Source organism: Aythya fuligula, chromosome 3 (assembly GCF_009819795.1).
Source record: "Aythya fuligula isolate bAytFul2 chromosome 3, bAytFul2.pri, whole genome shotgun sequence".
Classification (NCBI taxonomy): Eukaryota; Metazoa; Chordata; class Aves; order Anseriformes; family Anatidae; genus Aythya; species Aythya fuligula.
The window spans coordinates 93244610-93263108 of record NC_045561.1 but is presented as its reverse complement, the minus strand read 5'-3'; the positions used below and the strand labels follow the sequence as shown (position 1 = coordinate 93263108).

Here is an 18499-nt window from a genome sequence, read left to right as displayed (position 1 = left end):
AAATTAAAATATACAGGCTTCCAATTAAAGGAACAATGGAGATAAAGTAAACAACAAGGAACAAGGAGATAAAGTAAATGGGAGGAAATACTGTATGATTTTTATTTATTTCCCAGTATTTCACAGGGAAATACTGGGAAAGGTAAATACTGGATTGCTTCAAGAATGTTGTTGTAGTTGTGATTTTTTTTTTTAATTGATAGTACTGTTTTCCGTATTGACGTTTACTCGAGTAGAAGCATATTAATGAAGACCAGAACAAAAGAAAGGAGGATCAGAACAGAGGAGGGATTAGCTTGGAATTAGGACAGTCATAAAGTAATGCAGTGCTACACTGCATTTCATACACTGAAAAACTAATAAGTACAGCTACTCTAAGCTGAGGTCCCCTCCAATGAGAAATACCTTATCCCATATCCACTGGCTTTCTAAAAGATGCCAACAAAAAAAAAAAAATGTTCCTCCAGCCAAAGATAATACTAGCATAAGAATAAAGTTATATAAAATTGCTATTAATAGATGCAGCCTGGAAAGTACAAAAAGATCTTCAGTCAGAATAGTTTGGGAATAGCCTTCCAATAGAACTAATGGGGTGACAAAACCACCAGCTTTTGAAATCAGGTATGTATTTGATAAATAACCTAGATTACCAAAAAATCAGACTGGTTGAACAAATCAAGGCATTTTTACTGGTCAAATGCATTGTGTTAATTTTTTTCTCACACTTGATAAAACTGAAGTGCTAACATATAGAAGGAAATGTTTTGTGTAGATGAATGGGGAAAAAAAAAAAAAGTGAAATATTCCAAAAATTCTTTTTTTTTTCATGATTTTTCTGAGGTAGAAGAACATATGGGTGGTGTTTTACATTATAATAGAAGCAAACACTAGGATTTCCTACAAGCAAGGAATTCTGTTTTTCTGCTTCACTGCAGTCAGAGGTCCTTTGGACTTGCTCTTTTGTTGTTTTTACTTCATCCCAGGACACCTCCCAAAAGGCTCAGTAATCACAAAACCATACATTTTATTAGAAAAAGGTTTCTTAAACATAGACTTAAATTAACACACAGATTGGACAGCTCAGAAGGGTTCTAAAAAGCATGCTGTGGTCCTGATTCCTTCCTGACCTTGCAATGTGTTTTGCTTCCAGCTCTCAAAAAATAAAAAGCATAAGATTGAATGCAACTGAAAAAGAGGTTTCTAGATTCTTTCTTCCACAAATTCAGTCAATGCTTGTTCACATGAGCAAAGCTCCACAGCGTGTGCCAAGGAACACTTGTTTGGGGAGCAGATTTTATGCACTGCTTCATTTCTCAAGTTGGTATCTTTCAAGGATCATCTTAGAGGTTTTAAAACTATGTTTATGAGAGACTAATGCTTGGACTCCACTATGGCCAAGGCCATGGCTTGGCTAAGCTACTCGCTGCAGCTCTCGCAGGCACCCTTCACAGGCTGAAGCCCTGGGCAGGCAGCAGCCACTGGGCACCATGCAGAAAGACATTGGCAGAGAGGTTCTCCTCCTGGGGATGGTGTTTTATCCAGAGAAAATGGAAGGACACCAAACAAAACAGCATAACTGTGTGGTGGAAATATCCCCACCTGTGATGTAGGCATCACTCTTCTGTGACAGAGGACAAATCTTGCAATCGCTCACCAAACCACCACTAGTTCTATACAAAATTTTATTTGACCTTGAATTTCAAGCATATTACCAATCTGATAGTAGGACAACAGAAAAACAACACATTGGAAAAAGCCACTTATAAAGCATTGGATAAGCTCAGTACAACTTTGCCTTAATTTAAAAAAAGGATTTCAAATTCTCATGGAACTGTGCGTTTGCTGTTTATGTAAAAGCAAGCAATACACCTTATTAGCAAAGCATACAATGAAAGCTACACATAGCTTGCTTAAAATGAAAAAGAATACAGCATAGCAAACATTGCAGCTAGTTAGCCAGCAGTTAGACCTTTCGCCTTGTAAACCTACTTCTTCAATTTGGCAGCTGCAGTCCTTGGGGAGAAACAGCAAAGGGTACCTAACTTAACCCATAATTATGCAGAACTGTTACAATGGGGTTGTGCAAACTTTTTTATTAATTATTTTTTGTCAAAATACAGCTATAAGACAGCTATACCAATATTCCATTTGTTTTATTTTATTTTTAAATATTTTCATATAAACTGAATCACCCGCATGGGATCTTTTTGACCTTCTGTAGCTGAAAGTACCATCTTCAGTAAAACCTTGGTCCTTCTTCAATCAGTAGGAGTTCTACCCTTGCATTTCACCTTGGTTTTAGAAAGGGAGTTACATGGCAAAATACTATACTATTTCTATAACTAGTCCAGATATTTCTCTTAATTTATAAAAATCAAATACATGCTTTTGCTCACACAACACTTGGAGCTATGACAAATGAAAGGTACACAAGCCAATGAAATTCACACACACATGAAGTTAAAGCCAGACACATTCTTTCAAAATCAAATACTGTATCTGTTGGCTGCATGTGAAAATTTTCACAGTAATTTACACCTCACCAATACCATTTAAGGCCTAATCCTGCTGCCAGTGGAGTCTGCAGCTCTTTTGCAAAGGACTTCAGTGGCAGCAGGACTATGGCAGGACACTTAAATACTAAATACCAAATATTATAGTTAATTTTATTCCTATTAAAACTGACGATCTCTTTAAAAACACTCAAGACTCAATTTATGCAAGTTATAAAAAAAAATTATTGGAGTTCCTTTTGTAAAGGATTGCATAACCTTTGGGATCCTTATTTGTAATGTTTGTAATGTCAGAGGTCCTTTTGTTCCTGGGATTATTGCTGGTCACCTTCCTGAGACTTGAAAGACCATTAAAGACAAGCACCATTCCTATTCCTCTAAATTATTATATCACAAATTAGTAGTTTGGCCCCTTTCTAAAGGGATCTCTCCCCACAATTACACTAAAACACAGTGATGGGTCACAAATTCCAGGGGGACCAACTGGTCCTGGCATTCCCGGTGTGCCACGGTCTCCATCTTTACCAGGCTGCCCACGCTCTCCAGGACGTCCTTCCTTACTCATACCCGGGGGACCTTCCGGACCTTAGTGACACACATGCAAAAAATAAATATATTACAGAGTATTTTCATTAAAATGGAAACTAGTATAGACACACAGAAGCCGTGCTCTTTGCTGAAATACCAAGACAAAGAAAGTTTTATTTTCTGAAAAGGATACTTCTTGTCACAAACTACTTATATATATGTATAGCAAAACTGTTATCTTATTAAGATTTAAAATAAAAATAAAAAAGCATGGAGAGCACTAAATAAAATAGTTCTTATAAGGAAATATAAAAATCTGCTTTGGTATGCTTATACTTTATGATATAATCTGGAATTACTGGGGCATGAATCAGAGTCCTCTGATTTTTATTTATTTCCCTAGCTTTGGATCAGGCTCTAAACTCTCTTCCAAATACTCAACTTTGCATGTTGGAAGAATACTTTCCTTCTCTAAGCAATGGTTACAAGTCACATGATTATATAAGGGTTCAGTTTTCAGATAATGTCTGATTTCAAGAGCTGTTTGTTTAGAAAAGGGAATCTCAAGTACCAATCTCTACAAGACATGCCTTATATTAAATAATGTGTTCTATGACAATTTAAAAGGCATGTGTGAGATAGGCTCCAGCCATGGAAGATACATGATAATTAAGGTGTAGAAAAAATGTTCATATTTTCTTAACTATACTGATATTTGTATAAACTTTATTAAAAAAAAAAAATAGCATGCACTGAATCTGCACAAATAAGCTAACTCTCACCTGGAGGTCCCGGGGGGCCTTGGATTCCAGGAACCCCAATTCCTTGATTGCCTTTTGCACCATTTTTCCCTGGCAGCCCTGTGGAGTAGCAAACTCATGTATATCTTTGCACACTAAGAATATTTTTATTAGAACAATCAGAAAGTCAACATTCGATAATATTTATTAAATAAATAAATAAATAAAAAGGATGTAAATATTCATTTCCTTGTAACTTGCATGGTGTACCTGAGTTCTTGATTATCCTCGCTTCCACTAAATTAAGAGCCAATTTAGCAACTAATAAGCAGGTGGCCACTGTGAATTGAGTGAATAGATGATGAGGATTTAAGAAATTCGTTAACTGTATTGCCTTTCCATTGGCAAAGCTTTTAAGTTGCATGAAAACGTGTGAAGTATTCACCACAGTCTCTGTGGGATACACACTATATAGGCAATCTTCTGCAATGTAGCGCAGAATTAAATTTTTACCAAAGAAGTACTCTCTGAGAGGGGCAAAATGCTCTCTTACACCCCTACAGCCCAATGAATTCAACTGCTTCATAAACATAGATATCTATTTTTTCCCTTATTTAACTTTATATTTAACTTTAAGTCTGTAAATAAACCCACAGAAATCAGTTGGACTGCTTGTATGGCTGAGATACCTAAAAGTATAATCATTAGCTTCACTAATATTATTAAAAAGAAACAAAAAAATTTTTTTTTTAAAAAAAAAAAAGGAAGAAAGAAAGAAATAAAAATCCTTATGAGATGAAAAGAAAAAAGGAGGAAAAAAAAAAAAAAAAAAACAGGAAGAGGGGTATAAAGGTGTCATATACCAAAAATCTGTCTACAGGTAGCAGACAGTAAATGATCAGCAAATAAACACAGATATTAAAATAGCTGAAATAAAGAAATTTGGAAGAAAACAAACTAGAAAGCATGGAAAATACACTGAAGTTCATATCTAAACATAGCTGATTAAAAATATTTATATATATATTTATGCAGTTTAAAATATCTACAGGGGACTGCGAAGGAAACAAAGATCTCTGTAAAAAGATCAAAGGAAAGTATAGCAGAACTGAACACCAGTTATCTAGTTGTATTCTTGTGTTTTCTCTTCTTCTGATATGCATACTTCAAAAGCAAAGAAACCTTTGAACCGCGTCCTCAGTGTATCAGCTTTGTGATACAGACCCAGCTATTCCCTTTCTGCACTGTTTTCTGCTTCCAGTTTTGAATGGGGCTGGTGCGAAGTCATAAAGGCCATTAGCATGGTGACATGTTGTTCTGGTTTCAGTTAGGATAGAGTTAATTTTCCTTCTAGTAGATGGTATGGTGCTGTGCTTTGGATTTAGTCTGGGAATAATGTTGATAGCACACCGATGCTTTAGTTGTTGCAGAGCAGTGCTCACACAGAGGACTTTCCAGCTCTTGGTGCTGCCCTGCCAGCGAGGAGGCTGGGGGTGCACCAGGAGCTGGGAGGAGACACATTCAGTACAGCTGGCTCAGGCTGGCCAAAGGGATGTCCCGCACCATGCGGAACAATTAAAATGGGGTGGCTAGTGGGGGTGGGAGGAACTGCTGCTCAAGAATGGTTGGGCATTAGTCAGTGGGTGGTGAGCATTGTGCATCACTTGCTTTGTACATTCTATTATCATCATCACCATGATTATTATTTCTCTTCTTTTTCTGTCCTATTAAACTGTCTTTATCTCAAGCCACAAGCTTTTATATTTTTTTTTCCCCTCCCAATTATCTCTGCCATCCCACTGCAGGGGGGAGGGAGAGCGAATGGCTGTATGAAAATACAACACATGCATACATTACCTCTTGTCCCACGAGCCCCAGGGCGACCTGGGACACCTGTCAGACCTGGAATACCATCATTTCCTGGCAAACCAGGAAATCCTCTTGGACCTTCAGGGCCTCTCGGACCTGGTGGCCCTGGAAGTCCCGGGGAAGCACTTTGGGACTGACAGTGGTTGCAGTTTTGTAGCCTTCCACTCTGAAGGATAGCAGGCAACTGGGCTAGGAGAATTCAAACAAAAAATTACTTAAAGTGTTGTAACAGTTAAATATAAAAATGTTTCCATACACCCACTAAAACAAAAGCAGGTTCCTTTCTTTAGGCAATATGGTACCTTTAGGAAACAAGATGCTAAAGTATGGAGTCTGTGGCATGGAAATGTGTTTCTACAGCAGTATGAAAACCAGTGATAAATCAGAACATACTGATTTTGCTTTCAAGAAAGCATCTTTATAATTACAAGGAAACTTCTTCAGTACTTTAAACAAGGAAAGAGCAGTAAAGAGCCTTTCAAACTTACTTCTCAGTACATCTGAACACACCTGTCGAATAAATTCTTCTGAAAATTCTCGTGCCTAAATTGAACAGAGAAGAGTTATAAAAATGGAGAGCATGCATGTTTGGGGTTCTAAGGTACTCAAAATGACAAGTATGAGGTCCCATACATACAGGTTTTCCATCTGATCCAGGTGGTCCTGGGGGCCCTCTGTCTCCTGGCTGACCTCTGACACCAGGAGGTCCAACCAAACCCTGGACACCGGTTTCTCCCTTTTGTCCATTGATGCCTCGAATGCCTGGATCTCCTTTTTCACCTTTCTGGAACGAGAACCAATGAAAAGCCAATCATATCTTTACATGTCATTTGGAAGCTTTGTAGCACCAAGCAAGCACATTCTGAAAAAAATCTTCACTGACAATCTTCATGAAATTAATATAATCAAGTTGTCATTGAAAATTAATTTGATACTGATTAGATCCATTTCACTAAAATGTATTTTTCACTAAAATGTATTAAGTTTTCAGATTCTTTAACATCTGTTTCAGATACAATAATTTACCAAGGACTTAAATTTCCATCTTAAAGAGACTTATTTGACTTACTAATTGATATAAAACAAAAATCTCTTCTTTATTAACATATAGAAGAAAATACTTAGTTAATTTCTCATGAAAAAGTGAGTAATTCATTACAATACATTAACATCCTTCTCAGAAGGCTGGAAAAATTACAAGTGAAATTTTGGCACCACTGAAGTTCTTGGCAAACCTCCCATGTACTGTAGCAATCAAGACTTTTACCCTACCTTAGTGTATAAGACAGAAGAAAAAATTGTTTGATTTCATTTAGGGTCTTTTGTTTTGTTGTTGGTGCTTTTTATTTTTTTAAACTTCACTTACTCTCTTTATGATTAATAGCTGTAGTCCATTTGCTTCACTGGAAAATGTTAAAATAATACTGTATATCTCTTTATCACAGCAATGGTTCTGTGTATGGGATTACCTACTGCAATAGCTCCCGTGGAGCTCTTTTCCTATGCTGAAGCCAACAAACCTTCAGTAGAATGTAATTTGGTACATGCCCAAGATTAAAGTTAGTAAACTGTCTTTACTCCCTGATGAGTATTTTCCTTCCATTTTTTCACAGCTTCTGCATAGTGTTATCAGTAGCTTTAACATTTTCTTTCTCATTTTCCAACTATTTTGATGGAATTATGGAAACAAGGCAACAAGATCACTATATATGACAAACAAAACTTACTGGAGCAAACAATGCGAGTCTAAGAAGTACTTTGGCATATACATGTAATCTTCACAGATTTACGCTGATTTTTAAATTATGCTTTTAAATTACTTTATATCCTTCTGTACAGTTCTTATCAAAACATTTTACATCAGAAAAGTATATGGTTCACTCAAAGCTTTATGGATTGTTCTGAATTAGTAACAATGCCCAGAGTTTTCCAAATAAATTACTACAGGTAGCTCAGTTCAGATTTGGTGTCTGCTTACTCATTTTTATGCAGGGAGCTAACAGACAGGAATTTCACCGTGCTATGTTTAGATGGTTTATATCTCAATACCATGATATGGTTACTGATACCTAGCTGAGGAAAACAAGTCAATGAAAAAGAAAGTACTCAGAACTGCATACCTGGCATCACAAAAGGACCACAGTCTGTTCAGGTTAACTAAGTTCTTCCACTGAAGTCATTTAGCTTTGCTGTAAACAAAATTTGATGCCAGTGGGGCAGTGAAACCCTACTATGAAAAGCCATCACAGAAAAATATACTCAAGTGACTGGTTATCTGTGCATTTTAAATATTCTTAGTTTTTTGTGTGTGTGTGTGTGTTTTTTTTGGTGTGTTTTGGTGTGTTTTTTTTTTTTTGGGAGCGTGGATTTTTTTTGCTTCCACTATTTTTACAAGACCCACTCAAAAAATAAAAGGCATTAAAAGAAAGGGGGCAGTTTTTCCTCATAACAACCAGACAAGTGAGAAAAAAAACGTGGCAGATGTCAATAAAATGCCTAAGAGACTGCTAGAAAGATGCTCCACCACTAAGGTACCAAGCATGAATTGAACAGCAGTCTATATCCTCCTCCCTTTATAGAAGTTACATGCTAATTCAGAACTGATTTGTTACAGGGTAACTGTATTTTACTTTCTTGTTACTGTCAACTTGAATACTATAGTCAAAGAGATTTGATATTCTAGTTACCACCAGATAGATTTGTACTTGTTCATTTCTATGACATGACTGCAAATGTTTTTACACTTCACAGCTATTTTTAAAATACCCTCACAGGGCCAGCAAGGCTCATATGGAGCACATGTAGCTAGCTGCCTGTGGCTATACCAGAAGCTGTACGTGTTGGGATCTGAAAATAATGTCGTTCATGTAGCCAGTTGTTTGTTTTAATTTCAATTACTTTTACAGCTATGGGTTATGTTTACACAGCAACATCTGACTTGCAAGTTGATTTATTTGGAATTAAATGTTAAAAGGGCTAGAAAGCATTAAGAACCAGTGAACTATTGTGAAAATCGCATCTATTGTAGAAAAAACATCACAGGAAAAAATGCTGCCAAAAAAGCAAATGAAACTGCTGAGGGAACATTTTCTGCAGTGCATCACGGTTTTGTAATGTTCAGCCACATCTCATGTGTGGCCTTGTTTATCGACCCTTGCTATTGGCAAAGAAAATCAATAAAAAGGAAAAAAAAGCTCAGTAAATGCTGAGAATTACAGCCTGAAGAAACTTTTTATTAAATCAGGCTGTAACAAATGACAAAATATTTTATAAAAACAGAAAATAAACTAGTTTTATAGGTCTGATAAGTAAACACCATGACACCACTGTATCTTAATGTACAGTAAGAATATTATTGAAAGGATTTTTCAGAATTTTACCATCATTTAAAACATTTAAAGAGGCTACTGCCTCTTTAAGGTGTTACACAAGTAACACCTTAGCAATTTTGGCTACAATTCAGAAAGCACCTATAAGCAAAACTGCAATTTTAAGTATTTCGTAGAACCACTGTAGCATATAGGACAATTTAAATATTTGATGGCACACGATCTTTGAGGAATATATACAATTATTGATATGCAACACTACTTTAATGAAAAAGGGTTGAACAAAGACAACTCTAGGTATAGCTGGAGCAGGATGATATTAATGAGACAGCATGCAACCTGATTTCACTAAGTATGAATCAAAAATAACTAACAAAATTAATCTTTTAAATACCAACACTCAAAACAATGTGCAAAACAAAGACTGAAAGGTCTGACCATAAATATATCTACAGTAGTCAAAAAAAAAAAAAAAAGAAAAAGAGATGGGACTTCTAAAAATAACCCAGAGACCAAGAGATTTAGTTTCTGCCAGACAAGTTCAAGTGGGCTTCCATTTATGCCCCTCAAGTTTCAGGCTGAGTTGGAAATCATTCCTGTGTAAACGTGGTAGCAGAGAGAAAGAAGTCTGCCTTGCATTTTCTGAGTCAGTCTTAAAGACAGAATCCTCTAATAAATAAATAAAATCTTTTTATATGCTTCACCATTCCTTTTCATTACTTTTATTGAAATAAAGGCACACAAAGAAATCTCACTGGTCAAGTTCAAAATTAAGATAAATAGTTCAGATGTGGAAGCCCTTGTCACAGACTTTTAAGGAAGCTAAAAAATACAGTCTGGGTATCATCACAGTTCAAAAAGTTTTAGACAGATTTCTGATTGACATTAAATGCAACAGTTTGGATCTATAGCTTAAATGCCCCTAATTTGTTGACTGCCAAAATCAGTGAAGGTACATAAGAAGGATCTTCTTTATGTATTGTGCTCCATATTTTTGCATTGGCTGCTGCTGAAGGTAAAATATTGAAAAAGAAGGATCCTTTTGATCTAGTATTTTGTAACTTCTGATTTTCCAAAAGTTAGATTTTTTTTTCCTCCTACTATTTGCCTTCTTCAGCCAGCTCCTTTTCTGACTTTTTTATTCTCTTAAATGTATATTTGGCTTTACTTTTTTAAATTTTGCATTTCATGAAATATGCATTTTGCTGTCTGGTGTCTTTTAACTAATACTTATTTCTGTTCTATTTTCTGATATTTTCAAATAATTTCTGTTGTTTATGTATGTGAGTATGGAAATAAGACTTTAAACATATGTTTTACAGAACACAATTTGCAGAAACAAATATAATAATTTTATAATACTCTTTCATTACAAAATACATACCTCTCCTTGTTCTCCACTCAATCCTTCTATTCCCTTCAGGGATTAATTAAAAAAAAAAAAAAAAAAAAAAAGGAAGAAGCAAGTTGAGCCAAGTTACTTGGAATAAAAAAAATATTTTTTTTCCTTTGCTTTCAATAATTAATCACAAAAGTACAAAAGTTAATTTTTAAAGATTCAGTGATTTCTATTTGTATAAAAAAGCAAATTGTATATAAGAATTAAAAATGTATATCATGGTGAATCAACATTTTAGTAATACCCTTTTGGTATACGGTATTAAAGGAACTTGGAATTGTATCATACATATCATATACCATGTATTTTATTAGTGTAGAAGTAGCATACATAGACTAAACCTTATTTACTCTACAAAAGACAAAAGGAATAAAGTTTTTTGCGCTAGCAAAAGGAAACTTTATTTTGTGCGTGCTTCATACTGTCTTACAAGAGAGAAATCAAGCTCAGAGCCTTTGAATACCAACTGAGTTTAGAAGCCAGATTTTGCATGTTGGCATGTTTGCATGGTTGTGGTGCCTTTTCTGCCAAATGGTTCAATGGTGTTATTGATCATTAAATGCCATACAAGCTGGCAGCTTAGTGCAGGTTTTTTCACTTTGCTGATGGACTCTTATGGACAAGAGAATCTGTATTATATCTTGGAGAAGCCCTGAGGGCTTTAGAAACCTTGGAAGGACCTAATACTGTCTAACAAAATATTTGAATGACTGATTTTTTGGTTGCTGGCCAAACTAGATAAGCGTGGGAAACAATTTTAGACTAGCCCTGTATTATTTTTTCAGTTTTCTCCACATAAAACAAAATAAAATAAAGCAAGAAACAGCTACTCAGCTGTATTGTTCTATCTGAAAAGTAAGTGGGTTTTTTTGTTTGTTTTTTTTTGTTTGTTTTGCCTTATAACTAAAATAATAAGTGACCCATGGAAATGGGTCTATTATTTGTAAAGGTATAGACCAGAAAGTTTAATTTGTAGAATGTCAGAATATGACATTGCTTTTTGTTAAAAACAGACACTGGCCTTTTAGTTTAAACTATTTCATTTAAAAAATTTTTGCTCAGCTTTATTACCAGACTCCTGTCAAGCTACATACCCCTGAGAGTGATAAAACCAAGCTAACATACAATCTAGACCTCCTGCCCATGCTCCACTGGAATCAGCTCCTTCTGGCTAGACAGACAGCTGTATCAATATCGTAATTCTGAAAAAACAGCTGTGACTTCCTTCCAAGTCTAGTTTTAGATACGTACCTCTGACAAATACTTTTCTGTTTAGACATGACATAGATTATGTAGTTAACAAGCATTTATAAATACTAACAGTTATTTTCTGTGGAATAACAAGATAGCCAACTATGACACAATCAGAATACATTGGCTCAGAACTGAAAGAAAAGAGAAATAACTGGGTCTCACTGATTTGCAGCTGAAACAGGAAACACCTGTAATTTATGTGCACAGAACATGTCAATAATGACTCTCATTATTGAGAGTCATTACTATTGGGGGTAATAAACTACATGAAAGTGTAGCATGGTACACACAATCTTAACACTTCAAGCATCACTCTTACAACTTTTCACAAAGGCCACTTTGTGCTGTTATCTGTTTTATATTACTTGTAACTGTTTGATGAAAATTTTCCATAACGAACATTTTCATAAAATAATACAGGAAAATGAACTTCCAGTTCCTGAGCCACAGAAACATAGGCTCCAGGATTTCAACCTCCTTTTCAGAGTGGATCTAGCTAGAGCAGGCTGCCCAATGCTGTGTCCAGCCAGGTTCTGCCACAACCTCTGTAAGCAGCCTGTTCCAGTGTTTGACCCACCCTTGCAGCAAAATGTTTTCCCATTGATCAAATTGGAATTTCCTGCACTGCAATTCAAGTCCATTTCCTCTTGTCCTTCCCTATGCGCATCTTTTCTACTTGTATTGTATTTGTTATATTTAAAATACTTAAGGTGTTTAAGAGGTAACTAACACAACTACGTAATCATGTTCTACATAAATATATTTTACACAATAAAAAAATAAATACTTATGCTGATGAAAATAATCTTAAGAAACAAACATGTATAGCTGTCGTGAACTAGGATTATCATTTTGACAGTACCTGTAAGCCTGGATTTCCTTGTCTTCCTTTCTCTCCTTTTCGTCCCTTCAGAAAAGAAGCATGTTTTCTTAAAATATATATTTATTTGGGAGAAATAATTAAACTATCAAAAATATCACAAAGACAAAAGAACTGGGCCCAATCAATCTAAAATTTACTCTTCAAGAACTCAGAGCAGAACCAGTACAGATAGATAGATACAATATCTGTTCTGAAAACACAGAAGTTAGGATATGAGTAGTGATAGTATCATCACCTTTTCTTGTAGATATTTCCATGAATTTTAGATAAGGATATAAGATTTTAGATTTTAGATAAGGAGGAGGAAAATGCCACTGCTTATAATAGTAGTATAATATAATAGTAGGCAGAGGCCAGGTGGCATTAGTGATTACAAGGATTTATGTGGTGCCATGGTGACTGCAGAAGGCAGGGACAGAGCCTGTCCCAGGATGGCGGGTCCTGTCCCTGTGCTCCAGATCAACAATACAACCAATATGCCCAAGCCTGCGTCATCTCTGGAGCCACACAAGGTCTGCACCAAATACCATCACAGCCTGCTCAGCCCAAAAAACGCATCTGGAGAGTCATACAGGGCATACCAGGTAGTTTTGATTGAGGAAGATTTAGGGTTAAGTGCTTCTACTCTTCTTCAATCAAAATTCTTGTAGAGCTTAATTAAAAAAATAATCCTAATTAACTACTAGCACTTTTATTAAGTGTTATCAGATTATTTTGGCAAAAAAAAAATGTTGATGTACCTGGATACCACTTTCACCCTGGCTTCCTTTGTCCCCCTGTAAAATATTAGAAGATAAGTCTCCATTTAACATGATTCATCTCCAAGAACTGTTGTCTGTTTTAATTTAATGCAGTAAATACAAGGGAAGCATCTAATAGCCTCTATTTGTATTGAATGAAAACAAATGTATCCCCATGTACACAAACACTGAAAAAAAAATACAGAAAGTTATAATAAGAAGAGAATCTGCCATAGAAAGAGCCGTCACAAGGAAAATTAGATGCTCATATAACAAGTTAAATGGCAAACCCAGAAGGAGCTCATCTACTGAGTGTATGGGAGGGGAAAGGACACAGAGGGGAAGGAGGGGCAGTACTTCTGAAGGGTTAAATTTCATTTGGATGCTAACCACTAAGTGTGTTTGCCTTTGCCCACAGAGAATAGAGTATAAATAATTTCTGTAAAGTACTATAAACCCATTGATTGCAGAAGTTATATATGACACGGCAAAAAAATTGTTTTTCTTTCTAATCAGAAAAAAAAATATTATATTTGAATTTAACCAAAACTTTGTAGAGACTAAGTTCCACCCACTTCTTTTGTCTTTGATTGAAATGTTTATAGTAAGTTAACATTTATGTGGGTAACTGGTAACCAGATGGTGCAAATGACACTATCAAAGGCAGGTACCTAGGTTTATCAAGTTGTCTGACCACCATCTAATTGTCAATAGAGAGAATCAGTCAGCTCTTGAAAACAATGCCAATTAATGATAGAGGTATGTAATCCCAGAATGTGCCTCTCTCTCATCAATGACTGAAAAGAAAAAAGTTATGGGAGACCTCTTAAATCAGAGTGCCTATTTAAATAGACACAAAATAAAATGGTGGGCTGAGAATGCAGCATTTCATAAAACAAAAGACAGATCAGGGGAGAGGGGAGGGAGGCAAAACTGCATTAAAAAAAAAAAAAAAAAAAGAGAGAGAATGTTTAGTTAAATGTTAAACAGTAGCATAAAGGAGATTTTGGCCAGGGTAAATATTTTCCTAATTGAAAATCCCACAAGAATGTATTTATGCCAGTTGTTGTATTGTACTTGAATGTAAAGTATTTGGTTTCGCTTCAAGTTTTAAAATGAGCTATAGCTGAAGGGCTTCACTTTTATTGTTGAATGCCCAAACTGCACTGGATAATTCAAGACTGTCATACTTCCAACTTGTAACTCCAGTTAACAAGCAAAACATTTTTCTGACTTCCATCTTCATAAAAAATGGGTAAGAGTTACCTATTGCAAGAACTACCATCTTCACTCTAAAATTTAGAGACTTTCCATAAATTTTAACAAAATCTCCCTTCTTAAAATCAGTGTTAATGTCTTGATCCATGATCCTGAGATACTGAAACCGAGCATATATTGATAATGAAATTAATTAAACTTAATTAAATTATGACACTAGCTCAACACCAGTCACTCTTGGGCTTCAGTGCATTCAGAAAGACTGTATTATGCCAGGAAGTCTTTGCCCTTAAGTGTTCTGGAAAATCATCCTTCAAAAGGGGCTCCTTGACATTGCCAGTACTGCTATACACATGTTATCATTTTTATTTTTGACTAACTGCTTACTTCTATCTGACACCCTACCTGAACTTCCTTTGATTTTAAAGGACCTCCTGTTTATTCTGAAATCTGTAATTCAGATATGTAATGGAGAAATCTTTAATCTTTAAGTTGAGTCTTCAGCATTTCCTGGGGAATAGTACTAGGCTTCCAAAACACGTGTCAGATACATCACTTAGACATACTTCATTTATTTTTATTTAAAAAAACCTTGATACATAAAAATGTAAAGCTATTGTTAAATCTGTTCAAATATAATTTTAATTTAATTTATTAATTTAAATTAATTTTAAAACTTTAAATTTGGACTGCTAGCAAATATGGAAGCATTTTTAGCCTTGACAACTTGTTGCTTAAATAAATACCTAGTCTGAAAGGTTTCATGTAAAGCTTGTTAGTCATAATAAGCTATACCTTAAGGAAACAAGCCTGTTACATATCAGATAACTTACATTGCTCCAAAAAAAAAAAAAAAACAAAACAAAAAAAACCAACAACACAACAGCATAACATTAAAAAAAGCCTTATATTTGTATATGCCAATTAAGAATTTAAAAAAACTAATAAATCTTTACCTGACCTGCCATGTTCTCCCTTAAAAATAGAACAAAATACTGAAAGCAATAGCAGTACTTACTATCTTGCAAAGCAATGAAACATTTATTTTTCAGGACACACATTGTTGCTTTTAAAGTGTCCAGAATAAAGAAATCCTAATCAAAATTTAAACTATAAATATAATGGATACAAATAAGAACTTCAGTTACAATTTGAATTAATTGATTTGCAGCAATAAAGTCAGTAATTTGACTTCAATCAATTTTAAACCACAAGAAAGATCTTTAACCCTGAAATCTCCCAAAATCATGCTTTGAAGATCACAAGAACAGCTGTTCCCAGCTGTTTCAAATATACATCAAGTATTTCCTTCACATCTATTTGCTTAATAGCATATGTAAAGGGTAAATTCTTGGTATTTCTCTCCTTGGTTGAGTTACATAGAAGAAAGGTGCCATCCTGAAAAAAAGAATATCATTTAGAAAACACAACTTTAAGTTCTTTGTTATCCACAGGGCATGAAAACTGATTTTCAATTACTACTAATGTTCAGGTTCTTAAATCCAATTCCACAGACAATGCATAGCTGATTTTTCCTCAAGAGATTCATTTCCCACTCCAGTACATTCTGAGAGTTACAACAAGAGATTCTATAGGTATTTTAAAACTGGAAATATTCTGTAGGCTTTCCAGCTTCCAGTCAAATAAAAAGTTTTGTGTTAATGGCTACGATGAAACTGAGAAGTTTCAAAAACACATAAGATTTTTAGAATAACATCTTATAGAACAAAATCTCAAGGAAAGGACTTATTGTAATGTTAATTACAGGTTTTAACATGCAAAAAAATGTATACTTGAATTTCCAAATGTATCAAAGAACAACATTGCCTATAATCTTTCCAACCAGGGACTCCTTAAAGACTCCTTAATATGTTTGTCAGAAAATCCTATACAGCTACACTTTAAAAATAAAGGTTAATATTCAGAAATTCAAACATAAATAACTAAATTTTATGATGTGTTCACAAAGCAGTTCTTTAGCAATGAAGAATATTAGCAAGAACCATGTCTATAACAGTGTTTGATTGATGGAAGGTTGCGCCAAGCAATGGTGAGATCCTGAAGGCATGATCTACCTGAGAACTCAGTATGCAAGAGGAAAAAATACAGATTCCTGCCTGAAAAGAAGAAATACTTTTCAGCCAGGACAGCAGAAGTAGGATTCATCTAACGTTTGCCATCAAAAATTTAGCTAAGCTAAAGCCTTATCCAGGCTTCAGATATAGTCAATGGTAATAGACAAGTACTTCCAGATTTACCCATTCCCCATACCCATACCCCAGGGAGTTTAGACTCTCTCAGTTAAACATGGAGAAAACCTGGACAAGTTGGCTAGATCAAATAGCTCTTAAGGGCTAAGTGTAATTGAGCTGAATCTGTCCCAGCTGCCTGGGATTAATTGCTCCAGTTCTTAGGAGAGATCCACAAAAGACTTTGCACAATAGAATTTGCAGATATAATGATGTAAGACAATATATTATGAAGTAAATATGGAATCACAGATCATACTATTATGTATTATAATTCATAATGAAAATTTCATTAATATACCTATATCACAGCACTTTATGTTAACAGTTTCTCCCTTTTGGTCATTCTCTCCTCCCTAAAAAATGCTGATGGTTTTTCTAGCAAATGGACCTTCCAATATATACTAAATAGTCTCTAATAATAATTACATATTTAAAGAAAAGGAAAATCATTTTCCTTGATTATGACCACTTATAGAAGAAGCACTTCCAATAGAAGATGGAAGCAATATAAAACCAGAAAAGAACTGCTTACCTTTACACCCTGGGTACCAGGAATGCCTGGGTAGCCTGGTTCACCTGGGGCACCAGGTCCTCCTAGATCTCCCTGAGTAACATAACAGCCCCGTAAGTATCAGTGATATGCTGTGAGTAAAAACATACTGCATGTTTTTTCAAGGTAATGTGATATATTTTGGCTATGATATTTTGAAATTTTATAATTTAGGATGATTGAAATGTTTGGAGTTTTTGTAATGGGATGTTGAACACCCACAAGCCACAAAAGACACTCCTAGTTCTTAGTATTCCAGTACCTATCTTTTGTTGCCTTTTAATACATCTGATGTTGATTTTTCAAAGTTACACAAATAAAACTATCTGAAGTTTGCAATGTTTGCAGGTTTGAATTTCATTAACAGGCTGGAAATTATATAACATTTCAGAACATATTGGTCTTATTTTCATCTCAGTGTAATTTAACCCAACTTTGTTGTCTCTTCAGCTTTAGAAGACTGTAATAGAAGCCAGTGTCATTGTGTACATATGAAGCCCAGAAACAGTAAAAGACTGAAGAAAAGATGAAAGGAAGAAAAAGAACCAATTCCTTTCTGCTCTTCCCCACAAAGTGTTCCCAGCACTATTTTTTTGACTAAAGACAGTTTCTCTTTTTTGATCACTGCCTTCTGTTTTAAATGGCTGCTCTTCTGGTGGGGGCTGAGCTGACCACTTAGAGTCCATCCCAGTCCCATCCTGTTTGTGGATCACAGAGTCTTTTTTGGATTGAGAAGATAAACTCCTTGTAGTGCTGCTTCCCCATCCAAACACATGTTTTAGAGCATCTCTCTGGCATCAAGGTTGCTGGTTCTCCTGAGTCCTGGCTCCAACACAGTACCATAAATTCTCTCATATGTGACCCCTGGCCACAAAGCATTACCAGCACTATAGACAGCAAGCCAGAACTGACAGACCAGTCAAACAGCTGTACCTGCCACAGGGGTCAGCAGATCTGACACTGTAAGTGTTGGTTTAACCCCAAATGCATATGAATTTGAAGGAGACAACCACATGATCTAGCTCAACACAGAATACTGTAAAGCAGGTTTCAATAAGACTGCTGCCTTGTATCCCATAGTCTAATACAAAGTCAATAAGAATAACCTATCAAATGGATTTTGATGTGATTTTATGTTCACTGCTATTCTATTTTGAAACAAAACTGCCTTAATCTTAAGAATTTTATCATGGAAAAGTAAATTAATCTCTGCTTTAACTAAAT

The 18499-nt window shown here is 35.2% G+C and overlaps 1 protein-coding gene across 1 annotated transcript in view; it reads right to left on the bottom strand.

The window, feature by feature from the left end:
- Positions 1-1697: 1697 nt before the first annotated feature.
- Positions 1698-18499, bottom strand: part of COL21A1 (collagen type XXI alpha 1 chain) — a 116739-nt gene continuing 99937 nt past the window's right edge. The window contains exons 22-30 of the mRNA XM_032185725.1: positions 17258-17329; positions 13256-13291; positions 12495-12539; positions 10364-10396; positions 6288-6434; positions 6139-6193; positions 5639-5839; positions 3824-3901; positions 1698-3098 (exon numbers count right to left, since the gene is read on the bottom strand). Of these exons, the coding sequence (XP_032041616.1) occupies positions 2911-3098; positions 3824-3901; positions 5639-5839; positions 6139-6193; positions 6288-6434; positions 10364-10396; positions 12495-12539; positions 13256-13291; positions 17258-17329 (855 nt within the window). The 3' untranslated portion in view covers positions 1698-2910. The remainder of the gene's footprint in view (positions 3099-3823; positions 3902-5638; positions 5840-6138; positions 6194-6287; positions 6435-10363; positions 10397-12494; positions 12540-13255; positions 13292-17257; positions 17330-18499) is intronic.